This window comes from Cotesia typhae, unplaced genomic scaffold (genome assembly GCF_013202065.1).
Source record: "Cotesia typhae breed Kobodo isofemale line unplaced genomic scaffold, CoteBio_Ctyphae contig_20, whole genome shotgun sequence".
Lineage (NCBI taxonomy): Eukaryota > Metazoa > Arthropoda > Insecta > Hymenoptera > Braconidae > Cotesia > Cotesia typhae.
In genome coordinates this window covers 5375286-5392700 of record NW_027423725.1, presented here as the reverse complement: position 1 = coordinate 5392700, position 17415 = coordinate 5375286, and the positions used below count along the sequence as shown (strand labels likewise).

General features: G+C 26.8%; 1 protein-coding gene across 3 annotated transcripts; it reads right to left on the bottom strand.

Annotated features, from left to right (window-relative positions):
* Window positions 1-16376, bottom strand: P120ctn (adherens junction protein p120). Of its 3 annotated transcripts, none has more exons than XM_074259271.1 (13): window positions 16103-16376; window positions 13929-14000; window positions 11983-12053; window positions 9983-10048; window positions 7406-7535; window positions 7004-7283; window positions 6760-6885; window positions 4979-5986; window positions 4037-4350; window positions 3647-3950; window positions 3426-3564; window positions 3208-3319; window positions 1-598 (listed from the first exon to the last, which is right to left on the bottom strand). In XM_074259271.1, exons 2-13 carry the CDS (start codon window positions 13941-13943, stop codon window positions 593-595), a joined length of 2571 nt encoding a protein of 856 aa, XP_074115372.1. In that variant the 5' UTR covers window positions 13944-14000; window positions 16103-16376; the 3' UTR covers window positions 1-592. The 3 variants fall into 3 exon arrangements, with proteins under 3 accessions (XP_074115372.1, XP_074115371.1, XP_074115373.1); XM_074259270.1 differs by having other exon boundaries at window positions 3208-3331; window positions 16103-16374; XM_074259272.1 differs by lacking the exon at window positions 9983-10048 and having other exon boundaries at window positions 3208-3331; window positions 16103-16374.
* Between the last annotated feature and the right edge of the window lie 1039 nt (window positions 16377-17415).

Here is a 17415-nt window from a genome sequence, read left to right as displayed (position 1 = left end):
TAACAATAATATTTATTTATTTGATTTATAATTAAACAAATAAATATTAATAAGAAAATAATAATAATAATAATAATAATAATAATAATAATAATTGTGTTTACATATTCATGCGCATATTATAATTACCATTAGGACGTTTAGAAATGTATTTTGAATACTTGGTACGCGAATTATTATACAATGTTTATGAGTTTATATGTCAAATAATTGTTCCGGTTATTTGGTTTTCCTATGAAAATCTCATTAAAGTTCGATTTACAATCAATCAATTTTTTAAGCTTTAAAGTATTTTATAATAAATAATTAAAAAATTGTAATGTCAAGTGATGATATTACTAGTCCGAACTATTTAGCTATCCTTATAATAATACTACAAATTGGTTATATTTATTAAAATTATAATTATAATATAAATAATAAAAAAATTTCATTTATCAAGTTTTATATATTTTTCGGATCTATTAATTATTAATTTTATTTATTCAGTCCATATTTTATGAATGTAAAGTTTCTCTTCCTGCGATTAAATTTTCAAGTCGCAAATTACTACACAATACATCGATCATCATTAAAAGTTGTTAATAGTCAATTAGCCCTGTAATAAATAAAGTTTTAATTAATAATGATAGTAATTGATTGAAAAAAAAAAAAAAAAAAAAACGATATTGTTAATCAAATACCGAAAAAAAAAAAAACAATTGATACACGGAAAAAAATAGCTTTCATTTACTGATAGACACCGATTAACTTGATTTAACAGAAAAAAAAAAGTCTTGAACTAAGAAATATATTTTAGAAACAACCATTTTTTTATTCAAGAATTATATATGATTAAAACATAGACGTCTCTCAGTCGATATAATCAAATGCTTCACGTATAGTAATATTAATATAAAGAATTCTATCACTGCAATTTTCATGTTTTTTTTTTTTTTTCGGAACGCATCTTTTTCTTAAAATTTTTTAAACCATCAAACGGGAAAATTCAAACGATATACACTTCTCACAAAAATTAAGGGAGCAGAAAAAAAATCCAAATTTTTGGGGGATTTTCAACAGGCTGTAACTTATACAAAAATGGTCGTACAGCAAAACAAAAAAAAACAAATTGTAGCTCTAAGTGTTTTGTTTTTGGATCTGAGTTTGAAAATTTTTTTTTGAAAATATTTTTCGAGTAATCATAAGAAAACCACCGAAAAAAAAATTTTCGAAATTTTTTTGGTTTTTTTTTTTAATCTACGGACATGGAAAAAATTTTTTCGACTCAACCTCCATATGGACCGGATAGCTTGTTTATTCAGATTTAATTTCGTTTTTTAAAATCTCGATACGAGCATTTCTCGCTGAGATATCGATGTTTGAATGGAAAAAGATCATTTTGTCTTTGATTACCAATATCTCAGCAACCAATGATTGCACAGAAATTTTGAGGTTGGTTTTAAAAACTTGAATAAATTCTCTACAAGGATTGGCAATTGAATTTTGAAAAAAAAATTTTTTTTCAATCATTACATGAATTTGAAAAAGCATCCAAAAAGGGCTTTTTGTCGTTTTTGGAAAATCAAGCGCCCAATCAAAAATATTGCGGAAACCACTGACGTTAAGTGTGTCTCTTACTGTTCAATATACCCACAAAAACCCTACAAAGTTTCAATTCAATCCAGCCAACCGTTTTTTTCCCACTTGATCGAATTTTTGAAAAATTAAAGGAGCAAGAATTTCGCTCTGAAAATGTCATAATTTTTATCAAAATGAAAAAAATTTTTTTCATTTTTCTCTCAATTCTGTATTAGTGACTTGAAAAATTTAAGGGAAAAAAAAAAAAAAAATCGAAAATTTTTAAGAAAAAAAAAAAAATTTTTTTTAAATTTTTTTTCAATATGGCAGCAAACTAGAGGTTTTATTTTTATGCAAGACAATGCCCGGCCTCACACAGCAAACGTCACCCGTCGGTTTTTCCAAAGACACGACATAACGTTGTTAAGGCATCCAGCGGTAAGCCCTGATCTTAACCCTATCGAGCACGTCTGGGATATCCTGAAGCGCCGATTGCGCCAGAATTATCCCAATTTACGAACGTTAGCTCGTAACGAAAATTTTTTTCATTTTTGATAAAAATTATGACATTTTCAGAGCGAAATTCTTGCTCCTTTAATTTTTTCAAAAATTCGATCAAGTGGGAGAAAAAAACGGTTGGCTGGATTGAATTGAAACTTTGTAGGGTTTTTGTGGGTATATTGAACAGTAAGAGGCACACTTAACGTCAGTGGTTTCCGCAATATTTTTGATTGGGCGCTTGATTTTCCAAAAACGACAAAAGCCCTTTTTGGATGCTTTTTCAAATTCATGTAATGATTGAAAAAATTTTTTTCAAAATTCAATTGCCAATCCTTGTAGAGAATTTATTCAAGTTTTTAAAACCAACCTCAAAATTTCTGTGCAATCATTGGTTGCTGAGATATTGGTAATCAAAGACAAAATGATCTTTTTCCATTCAAACATCGATATCTCAGCGAGAAATGCTCGTATCGAGATTTAAAAAAAACGAAATTAAATCTGAATAAACAAGCTATCCGGTCCATATGGAGGTTGAGTCGAAAAAATTTTTTCCACGTCCGTAGATTAAAAAAAAAAACCAAAAAAATTTCGAAAATTTTTTTTTCGGTGGTTTTCTTATGATTACTCGAAAAATATTTTCAAACTCAGATCCAAAAACAAAACACTTAGAGCTACAATTTGTTTTTTTTTGTTTTGCTGTACGACCATTTTTGTATAAGTTACAGCCTGTTGAAAATCCCCCAAAAATTTGGATTTTTTTTCTGCTCCCTTAATTTTTGTGAGAAGTGTATTTTTAAAGAAAATTAAATATTCTACAAGAATGTTCTTAAAAAATTTTTGATTAGTTGATTCCTTTAAAAGTGATTCAAGCTTAAAGTAGGTTTTATCGAAAATTTCCAGTTTTTTTTTCTCACTTTTTTACTTAATTAATAATATATTTAAATTAAATCTCGGTGTCTAATGCGCATTGTTGATTGTTGTAGTAGCAATATACGACTAGCTATGTATCAGGTAGTTTCAAAAAGAATACTTTTTTCCGTGTAATTATCATATAGTATTATGAATATATTTACAATTGAAAATGAAGGTACATTAGCAAAATAAAATCGTTTCTCTAAAGTCTGACAATTAAAAATTTATATTTACCGGTTGATAAGCTGCTTGCCACCCAACATTATTTGAATTGACATTTGATCTTTGCATAGTTCGATCTTCATATCTTGTACTTCCCTGGCTCGCCATTGGTCGGTTTAGTGTGCTGAAATCATAACTATAATATATGTATAATCATAATATTCTTTCATTAATAATTTGTTTAGTTTAACCTAGAGAAAATTTACTCAAAATTACTTAAATGTTTTTACCTGTTAGCATTACTTGGAGAATTAAGCCCTGAATTCCGCGCTGCAACGGTTTTAGTTACAAAGTCAGCTTCCTTCCAGCCATGTTTCTTATAGACTTCTCGCAACTCAGTATGTTGCCACATTGTAAATAATACTTGACCTGGACATTAAATATCAATTAATGATAAACTAATAATCAATTAAACGGTGTAAAGTAAGAAACTAATTTTTAATTTACGTACCAGCGAATTTCAAAACACGAGCAGTGTATTTTTGACGCTGCTTTGTAATATTCATCAATCTTTCAACGCCACCGGCATCCAATAGTGACCTTGAAAATTCAGCGTTTCGTTTAATAACTTCATTCAATGTTGCAAGTACAGCAGCGATTGTATCATCACTAGTTCCTTGATCATGCTGATTATTGCCAGATGGTAGTTTTTGAATCAAATCCCTCATAGCATATTTTCCAATTAATTCTTTATTACGTTGATCAATAGCAAGGTTTCTAAGAGCAGTGGCTACTGCACATACTACACGATCGACCTAAATAATTATTGATAACATTAGTCACTATGATTGTACAATATCCTTTTATTTACTTATACGACTGTTGGTTTAATTATAATTACCTCCATTCGCAGTAACTCAACTAAAATCGGTAGGCCTTTTTCTTTTCTTACAGCTGCACGTATCTCAATACTTGGTTGCCAATAACATGCAGCAAGATTTTGTAGAGCTCCAGCAGCTGCCTCTAAGGTTTCAGGATTTGAGCAAGTTTGTAAGAGACTGAGATAACATTGAACTACTTCAGGTTGCCATAAAAGTTCCATTCCTTTAATCGGTTCAGTTCGAGCGCTGACTGACTTAGATGTTGTTACTTCCTTTTGTGGTGGTTGTCCATCTTTTCTTCTTTTACTTCCACCAAAACAACCCAAGTTTTCACCTTCAAGTACAGAATAAATTACATTACTTAATAGTTTGCTGAGAGATTCATAAAAAGTGATGGTGTGAACTAAAAACTTTGAAAATTTTTTATGTCTAAGCTTTAAGGAGGTATCAATAAAGATGTCGTTATACCTCCTATGTCAGAGAAGAAAAAATAATTTATCGGTAAAATTGCGACTGTTTAAAAAAAAAAGTCATTTTTTTGCTTCTTTTTTTATTCACAGCTATGAATTTTTTTTAAATAAAAACTTTTATTTTAATTTAAAATTTCAAGTAAGTCGATTTATTAAAACTTAAAAAATCATGTCAACCGTGATGAGATAGTCGTTTCGGAAAAACATGTTTAATTTGAATGTGCAACGTTACAGTAGAAAAATAAATAACTCAAACGATATTTATAATTAATTATTATTATCAATAATGAAATAAGATTTTTAAATCAAATTTTTTTAGCAATAGTGACAAAAAAGGTTGTATGTTACTCGGCCGCGCAGTATCGATCTAGACAATTTCAACTTTACGATATTCGTCCAAGATCTAGAACGCTTTTTACAAATTCGTCTTTTTCGCTAACAAATGAAAGTTGATGCTTGGTGATCTCGTTGTGTTATACTAACTTTATTTACCTTTTACAGGAGCTGTTATACGATTCTGGACAATCGATTGGATTGGATGCTTATCATAATTAGGATCTTCAACTTCTTGACATCGATAGCTTAAGTTTCTTAAAATACAGACACAATTTTCGACGATTTTATTTCCGATATTTGATTTTTCAATTGCACATCGTACGACATATAAAAGAGCATCGACGAGGCCGTCACATTCACGTAATTTTTTCCGTGCATATTCACCAGCACTAGATATATTTCTTAGGACTCCAGAAGCGTTTCTAAATACTGTTGACCAACAAGTTTCGCCATTGGAAGCACTCGGATCCCATCCACTGTGAGGAATAATAATGTTATTAACTACAAGAGTAACACCATCATCAATAATCGCTTTCTTTAAATCTTCACATGATGATAAATTCCAAAGTACGCCTGTCACTAATTCCTTTATTTCTGCATCGGAAGTTTTGCGCAATAAACTAATTAACGCTGGTACACCGCCTGCATTCTTAATGGCACGTTTATTTTCATCATTTTGACGGCCATATGAAAGATTTCGTAATGCCCCACATGCATTTCGGTATACATCAGGGCTTTCATTATCTAATAACTGCACTAATGGAGGAATGCCACCCAAGTTTCGTGTTTTTTGTTTGTTCGGATCATCCATGTAACAAAGATGTTGAAGATATGCAGCAGCATTAGCTTTTATTACGTTGTTTGGATTACTTAAAAAACCGATAACTTCTGAAAGGTTTGGATCTCTCCAACGCATTGACTTTGGATCATCACCCAAAGGGCTAACCATCCCGGGTACTGAGTGACGAGTTTGTAGTCGCTGAAGATGTACATCATCTTCAAATATTCCTGGAGCTAAGTTTCCAGGCAGTGTAATAGGATGAGAGTCATCGTAAGATGGCCCATCACTTACTAATGGTACTGGTACGACTCCAATATTGGGCCCATAAGATACTGGTCCATATGGCGATGGTGATACATAACCATACGCCAATTTATTTTCATCTAAAACAATATTTTTCTAATTTCATATATAATTTCAAATACATTCAGCTTAACTATGTTAGATAATCATTAATATAAGACTGTATTAGAAAAAATTTTTGATATGAGATAAAAAGTCAAATATTAAGAGGGGTCTGATTATTAGTATTATATTTTTTTTTTTTTTAAGATTTATTTAATCACCTCCGATATAAGGAATAGTCGGATACTTTTTATACAATTTTTACAATTTAAAGAATGAAAAATAATTAATGATTGTGAAAAATATCAAATTTTCATTAATAAAAAAAATAAATAAAGTTTATTTTAATTTATTGAAACAGTTTGTTAACTCCTAATTCTTTAACTATTCTTAATTTTTTTTTTAACTATCTTTAATGAGTTATGCGCATTATTATTATGGATTAAATGATTAATTTTAGGGACAGGGCTATTATTCTCTTCACTCTAAGCATAATTTTACTAAAGTAAAACATTTTTTCTGTAACTTGAATTATTGAATAAAGATATAAATATAAAATTTATTATACACTTTCAATATTTCAAAATTATTTAAGGTGTCTCCACTCTTTAAATCGCTGTTTTGATCAATAAAATGATAAGAGACAATTTAATAAAATCTATTTCAAGTCCAACTTTAGACTTAACAAATATAAACTGTATAAAATATACTATATTCATATATTGAAAATCAAATAATAGCCCTAAATAGTATTAAAAGAAATAAACAATGAAAGCTTTTAATATCATGGATTTAAAAATATATAACTAACCATACTGGTCACCTGGACCACCTGGACTTGGTGTTATTCGATAATGATCTTGTAACGTGGGATTAAGTACAGGCCCCATATCATTGTATCCGCCGTCGACATATGTAGATCCTTTTCGCATGTATTCTAAGAGGAAGAAATTAAATTTTATTTTAATTAGTACTTTTGTAATTTAAGTGACTTAGTTGTTGGATTTCATATATTCACATGATATGTAATTTAATATTATATTTAATAACTTTACCATGCGGTGGTGTTGTACGGCTATGTTCCGATGGACTGTGTGGACTATGGGGTGAACGTGAATCCGATGCATATGTGCTATGTGGTGGATAATCTGACTGAGAATTATATCCAACGTAAGGATCATAGTGTTCAAAATTCACCATATATGGATCTGCTGCGTAGCAAGGATTTCCATGAGAATAGTCTTGTGACATTAATGGTACGGGAATATAATTAACTCCTCCTGCTTCTGAAGCTACATGTGATACTTCTCGAATAACTTTAGTAACAGACGTCATCTATAAGATTAAAAAAAAAAAAAAAAAAAAAAAAGGATTTATATAAGTCAGCAAGTACTAAAAAATACCATTGGCTGCTAATCTTTATGTAATAAATCTTGTTTAATCATTTTATTACATACATGTTGAGATGTTTGCTGATTATGCCCTCTCACGCCTAAGGGATCATCTTGTACTGATAACTGAGATGAGTGCACGGAATGGGTTTCCGGTTGTCCGTTGCTAGTATGATAATCTGACTCACTTGGGCCACTTCAATTTATCAAGTATAAAAAGGTCAATTTTAACATTTGAAAACATATTTTTTCATTTTATTAAATCAAAACAATTTCATACACTATGTGTAAGTTACATCTATAGGTAGTATCTCTTTTCGCATACATGCAGAGGAAAAATGGTTTGCACTATTTTTAGATTGAGAATATTTTGATAAACTAATTTATGCAAGCGTTATTTTTTTTAAATACATATACTTTGATAGAAAGACTATATTTGACACAAAAGAAATCATTTTTCAAAGAAATTTATTCGTTAAATAATTCGGTTCTAATTAGGGCTGAACAATTTAGCCGGTTAAACCGGCTAGAAAAGTTAGCTAAGTTAATTAATTTAACAACTGATCAACTTAGCTAATTTAACCAGTTAACTAAATTAGCTTGAATAATAGCTTAAAAAATTTGTTTTGTAGCTTATTAAATATATTTTTTCAAAAAAAAATCAGAAATATTTCTTTAAAAAAACGCAAAATGAGAGTTTAAAATTGGAAAAAAAAATTAAGAAAATAAAAATTCACTTTTTTCATATTTTTCTTTAAAAACTATGTTTTGAGACAAAAAATGGCTCCACAAATTTAAGATCATGATGGATTGATTACGAGCTATGAGTTTTCTAAGCTTGACATACCACTATTTTTTCTAAGTCTTCAAAAATTCATATCTTTAAAACTTAAAGAGATTAAGAGCTAAAAAATTTACAGGTAAACGTCTTTTGATACATACAAAAATATCAAAAATTCAGTTAAATAAAAAAATATGATTTTTAAATTTGAAATCCGATGGTTGGATATGAAATGACCCATATACTAGATATTATATAATAGAAATTACTACCGTTTTATTTTTTTTTTTTTAACATTAATATTATTTTTTGAACTTGCCCGGTAATAAGAAATCATAAAATAGTTAAAAAAAAATTAGCCAATTTGCCGTTAGCTAATTAGCTGAGCTAAGCTAGATTAACCGGTTAAGCCGCCAGCTAATTAGCTAAGCTGATCAGTTAGTTAGCTAAATAATTTAGCTTACTTCCTTAGCCGACAACCGACTAGATTAATACAGCTCTAGTTATAGGACTTTCAGAATTGCCTTTATCTTTTTAACTTGAAGAACTAGTTTCTTCATTGAAAATAGCAAAAAAATTCTTTTAAAAACAAAATTTTTTTTCAACATATTTTAAAACTTATTTGGGAATTTTTTTTACGACAAAGAAAAGAGACAAAAATTATAAAATTTTTTGTTCTAACGGAATCGTTAATCGATCATTATTATTTCGTTAATCCAAAAAAAATAAATTTTTTCGCTAAGTATATGTACATCTTGTTTGGAAATTAGTAGTGCTAAAATTAAGAAAAAAATTCCAGAACCGAGAGCTTTCTTTTCTTTATTCAAGACTTTTAAATTTCTCGATTCTAAAATAAATTTTTTTTAATTAGGAAAACCAAATATCTTACTACAAGAATAAACCTTTAAAAAAAATTTTTTTTCTTGCATCAAGTAGTTTTCTCTCAAAGAAAAATGCAAAGTGTATACTTTATATGATAGTAAGCTGATACATTTAATCATAAAATAATTATAGTTTTAGTAATGATCAAAGGTAGCTTTACTCATTTTCAAAGTTTAGACATTTCGGAGATCAATATACACTTCAAAAACCAAAGACCTTATTCTAGTATGCATGATTTTTTTTTTAAATTCGAGTATAATTTTTAATTTACCTTACAATGGCCGACCGAATGAAAAGTTTATCTTAAATTCATAAAATCATCTATAAACTTAGAAGAATAAAATCAAAATACAAATATTTCGCAATAAAGGATATGAACTTGCATAAGATTTCTGGTTGTGTTCCTTGGCGATTGTGATGAGAAATTGTAGCATGCTACGTCATTCTTACTCGATTTTCACTAACAAGATGAAGCAGTAGTCTAAGGTAAAATAAACCAATTCAACATCACTGACGAGTCCATTAGTGTACTTAGGACAAAACTGTCTATTTGGATAAGTGAATTTATAGTTTACTTGAAGTATTTAACAAACAAACAAAATCTGGACTTTACAGTTAAATTTAAAAGATCAACGTACTTAATTCATTTATACTTATTAGCCGATATCTGGTATTTTCAAAATTGGATTTTCTCTCTTAAAAAATGAGTGAAACGTCCTATCAAATGAATATTTCTCCTTGAAATGAATATTTCAAGTTTTTGTATCAAAAAATCTTTATTTGACGTCATAAAAAAGGTTACTCAAGCAATTTTTTATAAAAAAATTGTTTTTGTGGGTTCTCTGAGCGATAAAATTTATTAAAAGAGTGGCCATAAAGAGATACTACCTTAATAAGTGTAAAAGAAAAGATAAGTTTGATAGAATGGTGTTTATCTACATTACATGCAGATTAGAAATAATATTAGTAAACTTAGTCACCTCTGTTTTATTTCGATACGTGTTATGTTGTGCTCTTGTCTCTGCTCTATTCTTCGATTTACAAGCCTATGATATTAAATTTTAAGCATCGTACTTAGTATGTTCTTAAAAAAAAATTTGAGATAAAAAAAACTGCAGTAGGTTTAATAGATTGTTGATGAGCTTATTCCAAGAAATTCTTCTAAAATATTTTAGAGCTACAGGTTGAATTTTTGATCATAAAATATGGATAAAAAGAAAGTTTTGCTTCAATGAGTTGGGTCGAAAATCAAAAAAAGTGATTTTTTTATTTCTGAAAAATCTCAATTAACAATTTAAAACTTGACTCGAAAAGTATAAAAAAAAACTCCCATAAATTAGGCAAACCAAAAATAAAAATCTTTAAAACTCTGGAATAGAATTTCTCGTACATAATGATATATTAATTAGACTGTTAAGTAGACCATTCTTCGATAAAGATATTGATTACTTGAATGAGATTTATGAGTGCGTGTAGTGATAGTTACGATATCTTTTATTACTAGTATCGAACAATTGTTCATATTATCAAACTAATTACAAATGTTACAAGTATGTAAGAAATACTTATGAAAGTTCTACGAATACATAATTATGAATCTGGGAGTAAGATCGAAGATATTGCGTCCCCGATCGTGTGGAATGTGAAAAATAGAACAATGAAATATAATAAATACTGAATAAAACAAATTACAAAAAAAAATTTATTTAATAAAAAGTACTTTGTACTGGAGAGCTCTCAAAAGTATATGAAATAATAAATAAATCTCTAGAAGAGATGCTTTTAAATCTTTTTAAAAATTCGGATTCTGATCGATCGAGTTATTAAAAAGAAATAACGAGTTTACATTTAATCATACATAGAATTGATTAAACAAAATAAAACTTTCGTAATATAAGATCTAATAGGATCTCATAATTTGATTAAAATGAAACAATCTTACTAATGCTAATGAATGAATAATCATTTCTTGGACTTATTTATTAATTTTTAACTCTTTCACTTATAATTTGTGGCTAAAAATTTTTACGTATATCATAATAGGATAGATTTACAATAAATTTACCTAAAAAAAGCTCTCTAGTCGAAGAAACAATTTATCAAGACGATAATTGTATAAGTTAAAAATAAATCTCTTGTTTTTCAGTATATATTCATACAGACATCAAATTGAAACGTTGACATATGATAAAAACTCGATTTTCGAATATCGGACTAACAACAATTTTCCGAAGATTTGAAAATTTAGTTTTCTCAGTCGGACGTTAGAAATGACCGCATATAATTTCTATAACACAATAGGATCTTTTCAATTGCAAACAAATTTATAATAGTAATCTAGTTTTTATTTATTTAATACGTAATCCTTTATTTTTTCCATGTTCCACATCATGGGAAAGGCTGTATCTAATACATACAGCTTTTTTATACTATCAATATTAATTAATAAATCATGTCTTTTGAATTTATTGAATATAAAAGAAAAATTAATCAAATTTTAAATAAATGATGATAATGGTAAAGTTTATTGCAATGGTCGAGTCCGTAAATTAGTAATTAAATTATCGTTTTTATAAAAGATGACCTAGAGACTTTTTAACACACATATTCATAAAATACACCTTCTACTTTCAGAGGAAATAGTAATGAATATCTATTTTAATATAGTACCGAATAACTTGCACCTCTTTCAGAAAGTTGCCATGATACCTGTTCTTATGTACATACATGTTAAATATGTATCCTAGCTGGAACATGCGACACATTTAACCAAAAAATACCGAATAACATAAAATATATCATACAACTGAATTTAATATTACCTTTTACCATGTACATAGATATAGAAAAAAAAGAATAATGGCGAAATAAATTGTAGTGATTTATGAGGAATACATAAGGGAAGATTCCTTTCCTTTTGTTTAATAGTAGTAAGAATAAATAAATGAAAAATTCATTGAAGAACATGATTTATACTTACAGACAAGAGTCAACCATCTGATTATTTGACATGCCTGATGGAATTTTTTTATTTAGTCTGTCACCGTCCGGCTAGTTGGAACAAAAAATAGTAATTTATTTTATGATATAATTTGGACTAATAATGTATACTTCTTCAAGTATAATACCATTAATTTATGTAATACTATTAATTTTAAAATTCACATGAACATGGATCATGCAAATTATAATTATAAATTAATACAACATTTTTATTTTAGCAACGTTTTGATCACATTTATTCGATCTTCTTTAGGTATCACATTATATAAAATCCAATGAGCATTGAACCGTGATGGCCAATATAGGTGGATAATTGGAGAGAAGTAAAATTTTTTATTTAAAATTAGGGATTAACACATTGGTTCTTATTTTCTGTGTTTAAAGCCAAAACGTACGATAGATTAATTAATTATTTATTTGTATACATATTTTCATGCAATGTTAGATAATAGACTCAGTTACTGACCGTGGCTCAATTTCTGACCTTTAAAATTTTATTTTTAATTAAAAACTGTAATTTCCCAATTTTTTTTAAATATTGATTTTCATAGCACTCAACTACAAATTTTTTAGTTCGATAATGGAATCATTTATATGTTATATGTTGAGGTAAGAGCTCCAGTAGCTGCTCATGTACCAGTACCTGTTCACTCCATGTATTTGTATATCTATATTTGTGAATTTAGATATTCAAATGCATGGAGTGAGCATGTACTGGTTCCTGAGCAGGTACCGGGGCTTTTACCTTATATCAAAGTTGTAACGTAACATATTCTATACTTAATCAAAAGTCATTACAAGATTTAACAATAATGATAAATAGTAATTAAATTGAAAAATCTTAAAAAATTAAATACACTTATGAAAGTCATCTGTTATGTGTAGTATAAGTACTTTGTGTAGAGCTTCCCAAGATTGAATTGACTGTTTTTTTTTTAATCATATAAACATAAGAATGTTTATATGATAAAAAAAAAAAATTTTTTTTTCAATTTTGTTTTTATACTATGAAAGTCAATAACTGGGTCTAATTTTCTATTTACGTAGAAGTTGTTAATCTTATGATTCTAAACTATTACAAACAAGGTTATCTGGATGTTGATATACTGATAAAACCTCAAAAAGTGAATATTTATTGTATCATTGACTATAAAAGACTATTTCTTGTTATAAATATCATAAATTCTTATCAAATATTTATTTGGATGAATCAAAAATTATATTTGTCATTAAGGATAAATTATTTCGAGTAATAACATAATTATTGGAATAGTTTGAGTAATAATAACTATGACAATTGAAATACCTAATTAAGTTGAATTGACGTATAACATAATTTATTTTTTTTTATGAATAAGTTAAAAAGAACGAAAAATTGTGAAAGAGTTGCTAAGATTAGAAAAAAAATAAAATAATTCTATCAATTTAGTATTTCTTGAAGAAATATTTTTTATTTTAATTAAAAATAATTTTTATCAAGTCTCTCCTTCAAAACTAAGTCAAAAGTTTTTTTTTTTTTTTTTTTTTTTCTTCAATTTGAGAGTCCGAAAATGTAACATGAGAATTAGCGAAGGTCAGAAACTGGAACTTTGAACATCAGTTCTTGAAATATTTATTAAAATTATCAACTTAATTAAAACAATTTTTACGATCAGTACATTCTAAATTAGCAAATAAAGTCATTAATTTATTATTTCAGTTAAGTTTTGCAATGACTATTGGAATGCAATTTGGATACTTTTAATCGGCCAGACAAATACCTTAACAAGAGTTTGTTATTTATTTAAGAAAAATTAAGGTATCATAATGGAATTTAAAATAAAAGTTAATAATAATAATAATAATAATAATAATAATAATAATAATCATATTACCGTTAATAAATTAATGTTTAATTAAAAAAATAAAATAAAATTATCAAACCTTTATCATATGCATTTCTCAATCGGAGATAATTCAACTGGCTTATTGACAAATGTAAATAATTGAATCCATCTGTAAGAAAAATATTGAATATTCATTTATTAAAGTACACAAAATCATTGTCATTACAACTCTTAATTAAAATAAAATCTAAATTTAATTATGTTGTGAATTTATTTTACAAAAAAAAAAAAAAAATAAATAAAAGCACATTCAGTTTGAGAAAAAATATTTTCTCAACAATTGACATTCAAAGGAAAACTATTTTACTAAAAAATCGGAGTGATAACAGCATCAAGTATAATACTACTAAAAATTTTTAACTCATAAAAATTGAATTTTCAGTGGATTTTAAAATTCGACACCAGTATTATTATAAATAAAAATTTATCAAATTATGTTGATCGTCTCATAATAAAATTTTCCTTCTACAAGTGTTAAATAATTACAACTAGTTGTAATTGACATTCAAGAAATTTTTAGTTTTAGAATTTTGAAAATTTTTTTAATAAATGAAAATAATTTCTTTAAAGAAAAAAAAATTATGCTACTTAAAAAAATTTATGCATAATCTTGAACATAACAATAAATTATTTTTGAGCAAAGCATGTCACCACATAATCCACGGTAGATTAGTAAGTTTTCTTGATTGGAAATTCTACCACTAAGAGCCTACTCTTTAAACTAATAGTGGGGATTTATAAACCGGGTAAATCTTTAAACTAATAGTGGGGATTTATAAAAATTTGTCAACTCAAAGAAGATTTTCTTAACTATATAAGACAACAGTTCAACCAAAGAAGAATATTTCTTGAATTGCGAATTGAAAATGACACACTCTTCAGTTACAATAAACATTTGTTCAAGAGAAATTTTTTTATTAGTTTAAAGAGTTTACTTTTTAGACTAAGAATATTACATTTTTCATCATGTACATCATTTTTGGATTAAGAATTTTTTATTTGGTTCAAGAACAAGATTTGAAAGAAATTTTTCTTTTTAGTTCAAGATTTTCTTTGTGTATCTGATTTTTTAATTTATAAAATATAATGTTTATTACAGTACTAAATTAAGCATGTGCGTTTGTTGTGATAAACAAGAGAGAATTACTAGAAACAAAGAAATGAACTAAAATTATGAATAAAATTTCAAATTACTGCGTTTCTAATCGTAATAAATTGTTACAAGGGTTTCTTGACAATGAATAATGTCTGTTTTGTTATTTTCAATTTCCTTATTTATATCCTTGTATTTTTTATAAGCTCTTTTAAGCTCGAATTCTAAAACACTATTGAAGTAGTTTGGGTATTTAGCAATTCTAAAAATATCCTTGCATGAAAAAAATGAATGTGAAATAATTCTACAATACAAAATACTTAAGTTAGCATTAATTGATGATTTTTAACTTTGATTAGACAATTAAGATGTTACTGAAAAAAATATAATTTTTTTAATTTGCTCTTAATTTATTTTAATTTCATACATTATCATACTTTTGTTATTTAAATCAGCAGCCATCCGAACATTTTTAGTTTTGTTTGAAAAACAAATTAGTTATGAAGTAAAATTACAAAAAAAAATGTATTCGTAAAATTTTTACATTTAGAATTTCTAAAAAATTATGTTTGAAAAATAAAACAAAAATAAAAACGTTTCTTTTAACTATATCACAAATTAATAAATAAACAAAAATTTTCGTAAATTTTTACGTATATATACTACACCTTGTAAAAAATTATTTACAGTGTAAATGTTAATTAAAATCAACAGACACATGACCGTTTCTGGGTTTTTTTAACACGTTTTTTTTTTTGGAATGTACTTGTCAAAAAAATTATCATTTCTGTTAATTTGAGTTTCATAAAAAAAAAACTGTTACATTTATTTTGCTAAGATAATACCATTCTTAGTTTTACAAACATGCAATAATTTCAAGTGTTTTTTTGAAAACAATAATTAGGTTCTAGGAAAGGATAAAAATACTCAAACAATTTCACGAACAAATTAATTGGATTTGTTAAATGGAATTTAATTCGCCGCCAAATGAATTATCTTACTATTCAAATAACTGTAAAGATTATTCAATAATGTAATGAAATAGTTGTTTGAATTGGAAATCGTCAAATAAACTAAATTATATAGAAAATATTATTAAGAATATCGAATAAACTTACGAATGTGTGGATTAAATTTATTTAAATATTCAAGAGATGAATTTTTTCATGTAAAATATAGTAAACATTTTCAGAGTATAAAAACTGCTGCCGAATGTAATAATACATATAATTTCAATAATTAATACAACAAAAACTTTCTATCACTCAAGCGCGTGTTCAGATTGAATAATATTTGATATTCACGGGAATTTTTGCAATAAAATAGATCACAAATGTTAATTTAACCACACTTGATGAAATCGCCAACGCCTTTACAGTGCATAGCTCCTACATACATATATACATTCACATACATTTAATATATATGGAAATTTTTATAAAAACAGTTGGTGTGTCTAGAATCAACTCGACAGAACTGACATCCAGTGTTGAATCTTCGAAGTACCAAGCGTCTCACTGCTCCTCATCACCAACAAAAAATCAAAAAATTGGTTATTTTTCTGTTAATATGAACTAGTAACTTTGTAAAATTTTAATCAATAAATATATTATTGATTATTAATTATTATTATGAGCTATAGATTATTAAAATGTTATAAAACATTATTATTACTTGTTTTTTTAGGTATTAACACAAATATAACGGCAATGAGCGATGACATACATATTCAGACATTTTATTGATGTAGTAAAGAGAATTCTCTGCAATATTTACGGTAATATCAAATACTTGCTAAATTATGTTATATTTTTCTAATATTTATAAACTCCCAAGTAAATTACTTCAATTATTATTTAATTGGGGCTAGAAAGTGATTCTATTATTATAAATTTTATTTTTCTAATATTGGCATCTCAAATAAATTCAGGAATTCAATATAAAATAAAGCTTTTGAAAAAAAAAGAACATCAACAAGTATTGCGGAATGTTTTCTTTTTCTATACTCAAGTTGTTGAATTTCATGTGAAAATTTTCTATAACCATATTATATTATTGTATTTAATTCCTATTATCTAGGAAATTCATTTATGATTGGTTGTATTATTGTTTTCAGACTATTTATAAAATATTGATGTTTAGAGAAATTTCTCAAGTTTTGCTAGTTACATCTTTCTTGCTCCTGTTGGCTTAAGAAAAAGTTTAAAAAAGTTCAGACACAATTAAGAAACTTTAGAATGATTTTACAGAATGTATTGTACAAATGGTTGTGTTCGCAAAATATCTAAATGAAGATTTTCATTTTGATGGAAACGCATGCGCTCATTATTTTCAATCCGCCTTTAAGCTGAGAAGAAATAGACTAAGAAATAAGTATATCATACCTATGAATGCGCTAATGCTTTAATTTTCGTAAAATAGTATGTAACAA

Coding starts and splice junctions, on each gene's coding strand:
- P120ctn (XM_074259270.1), bottom strand. Junction 7,536..9,982: donor CGTATCGAAATAAAACAGAG/GTGACTAAGTTT, acceptor GATAAATTGAAG/TGGCCCAAGTGAGTCAGATT. Junction 5,987..6,759: donor TGGTCCAGGTGACCAGTATG/GTTAGTTATATA, acceptor ATATTGTTTTAG/ATGAAAATAAATTGGCGTAT.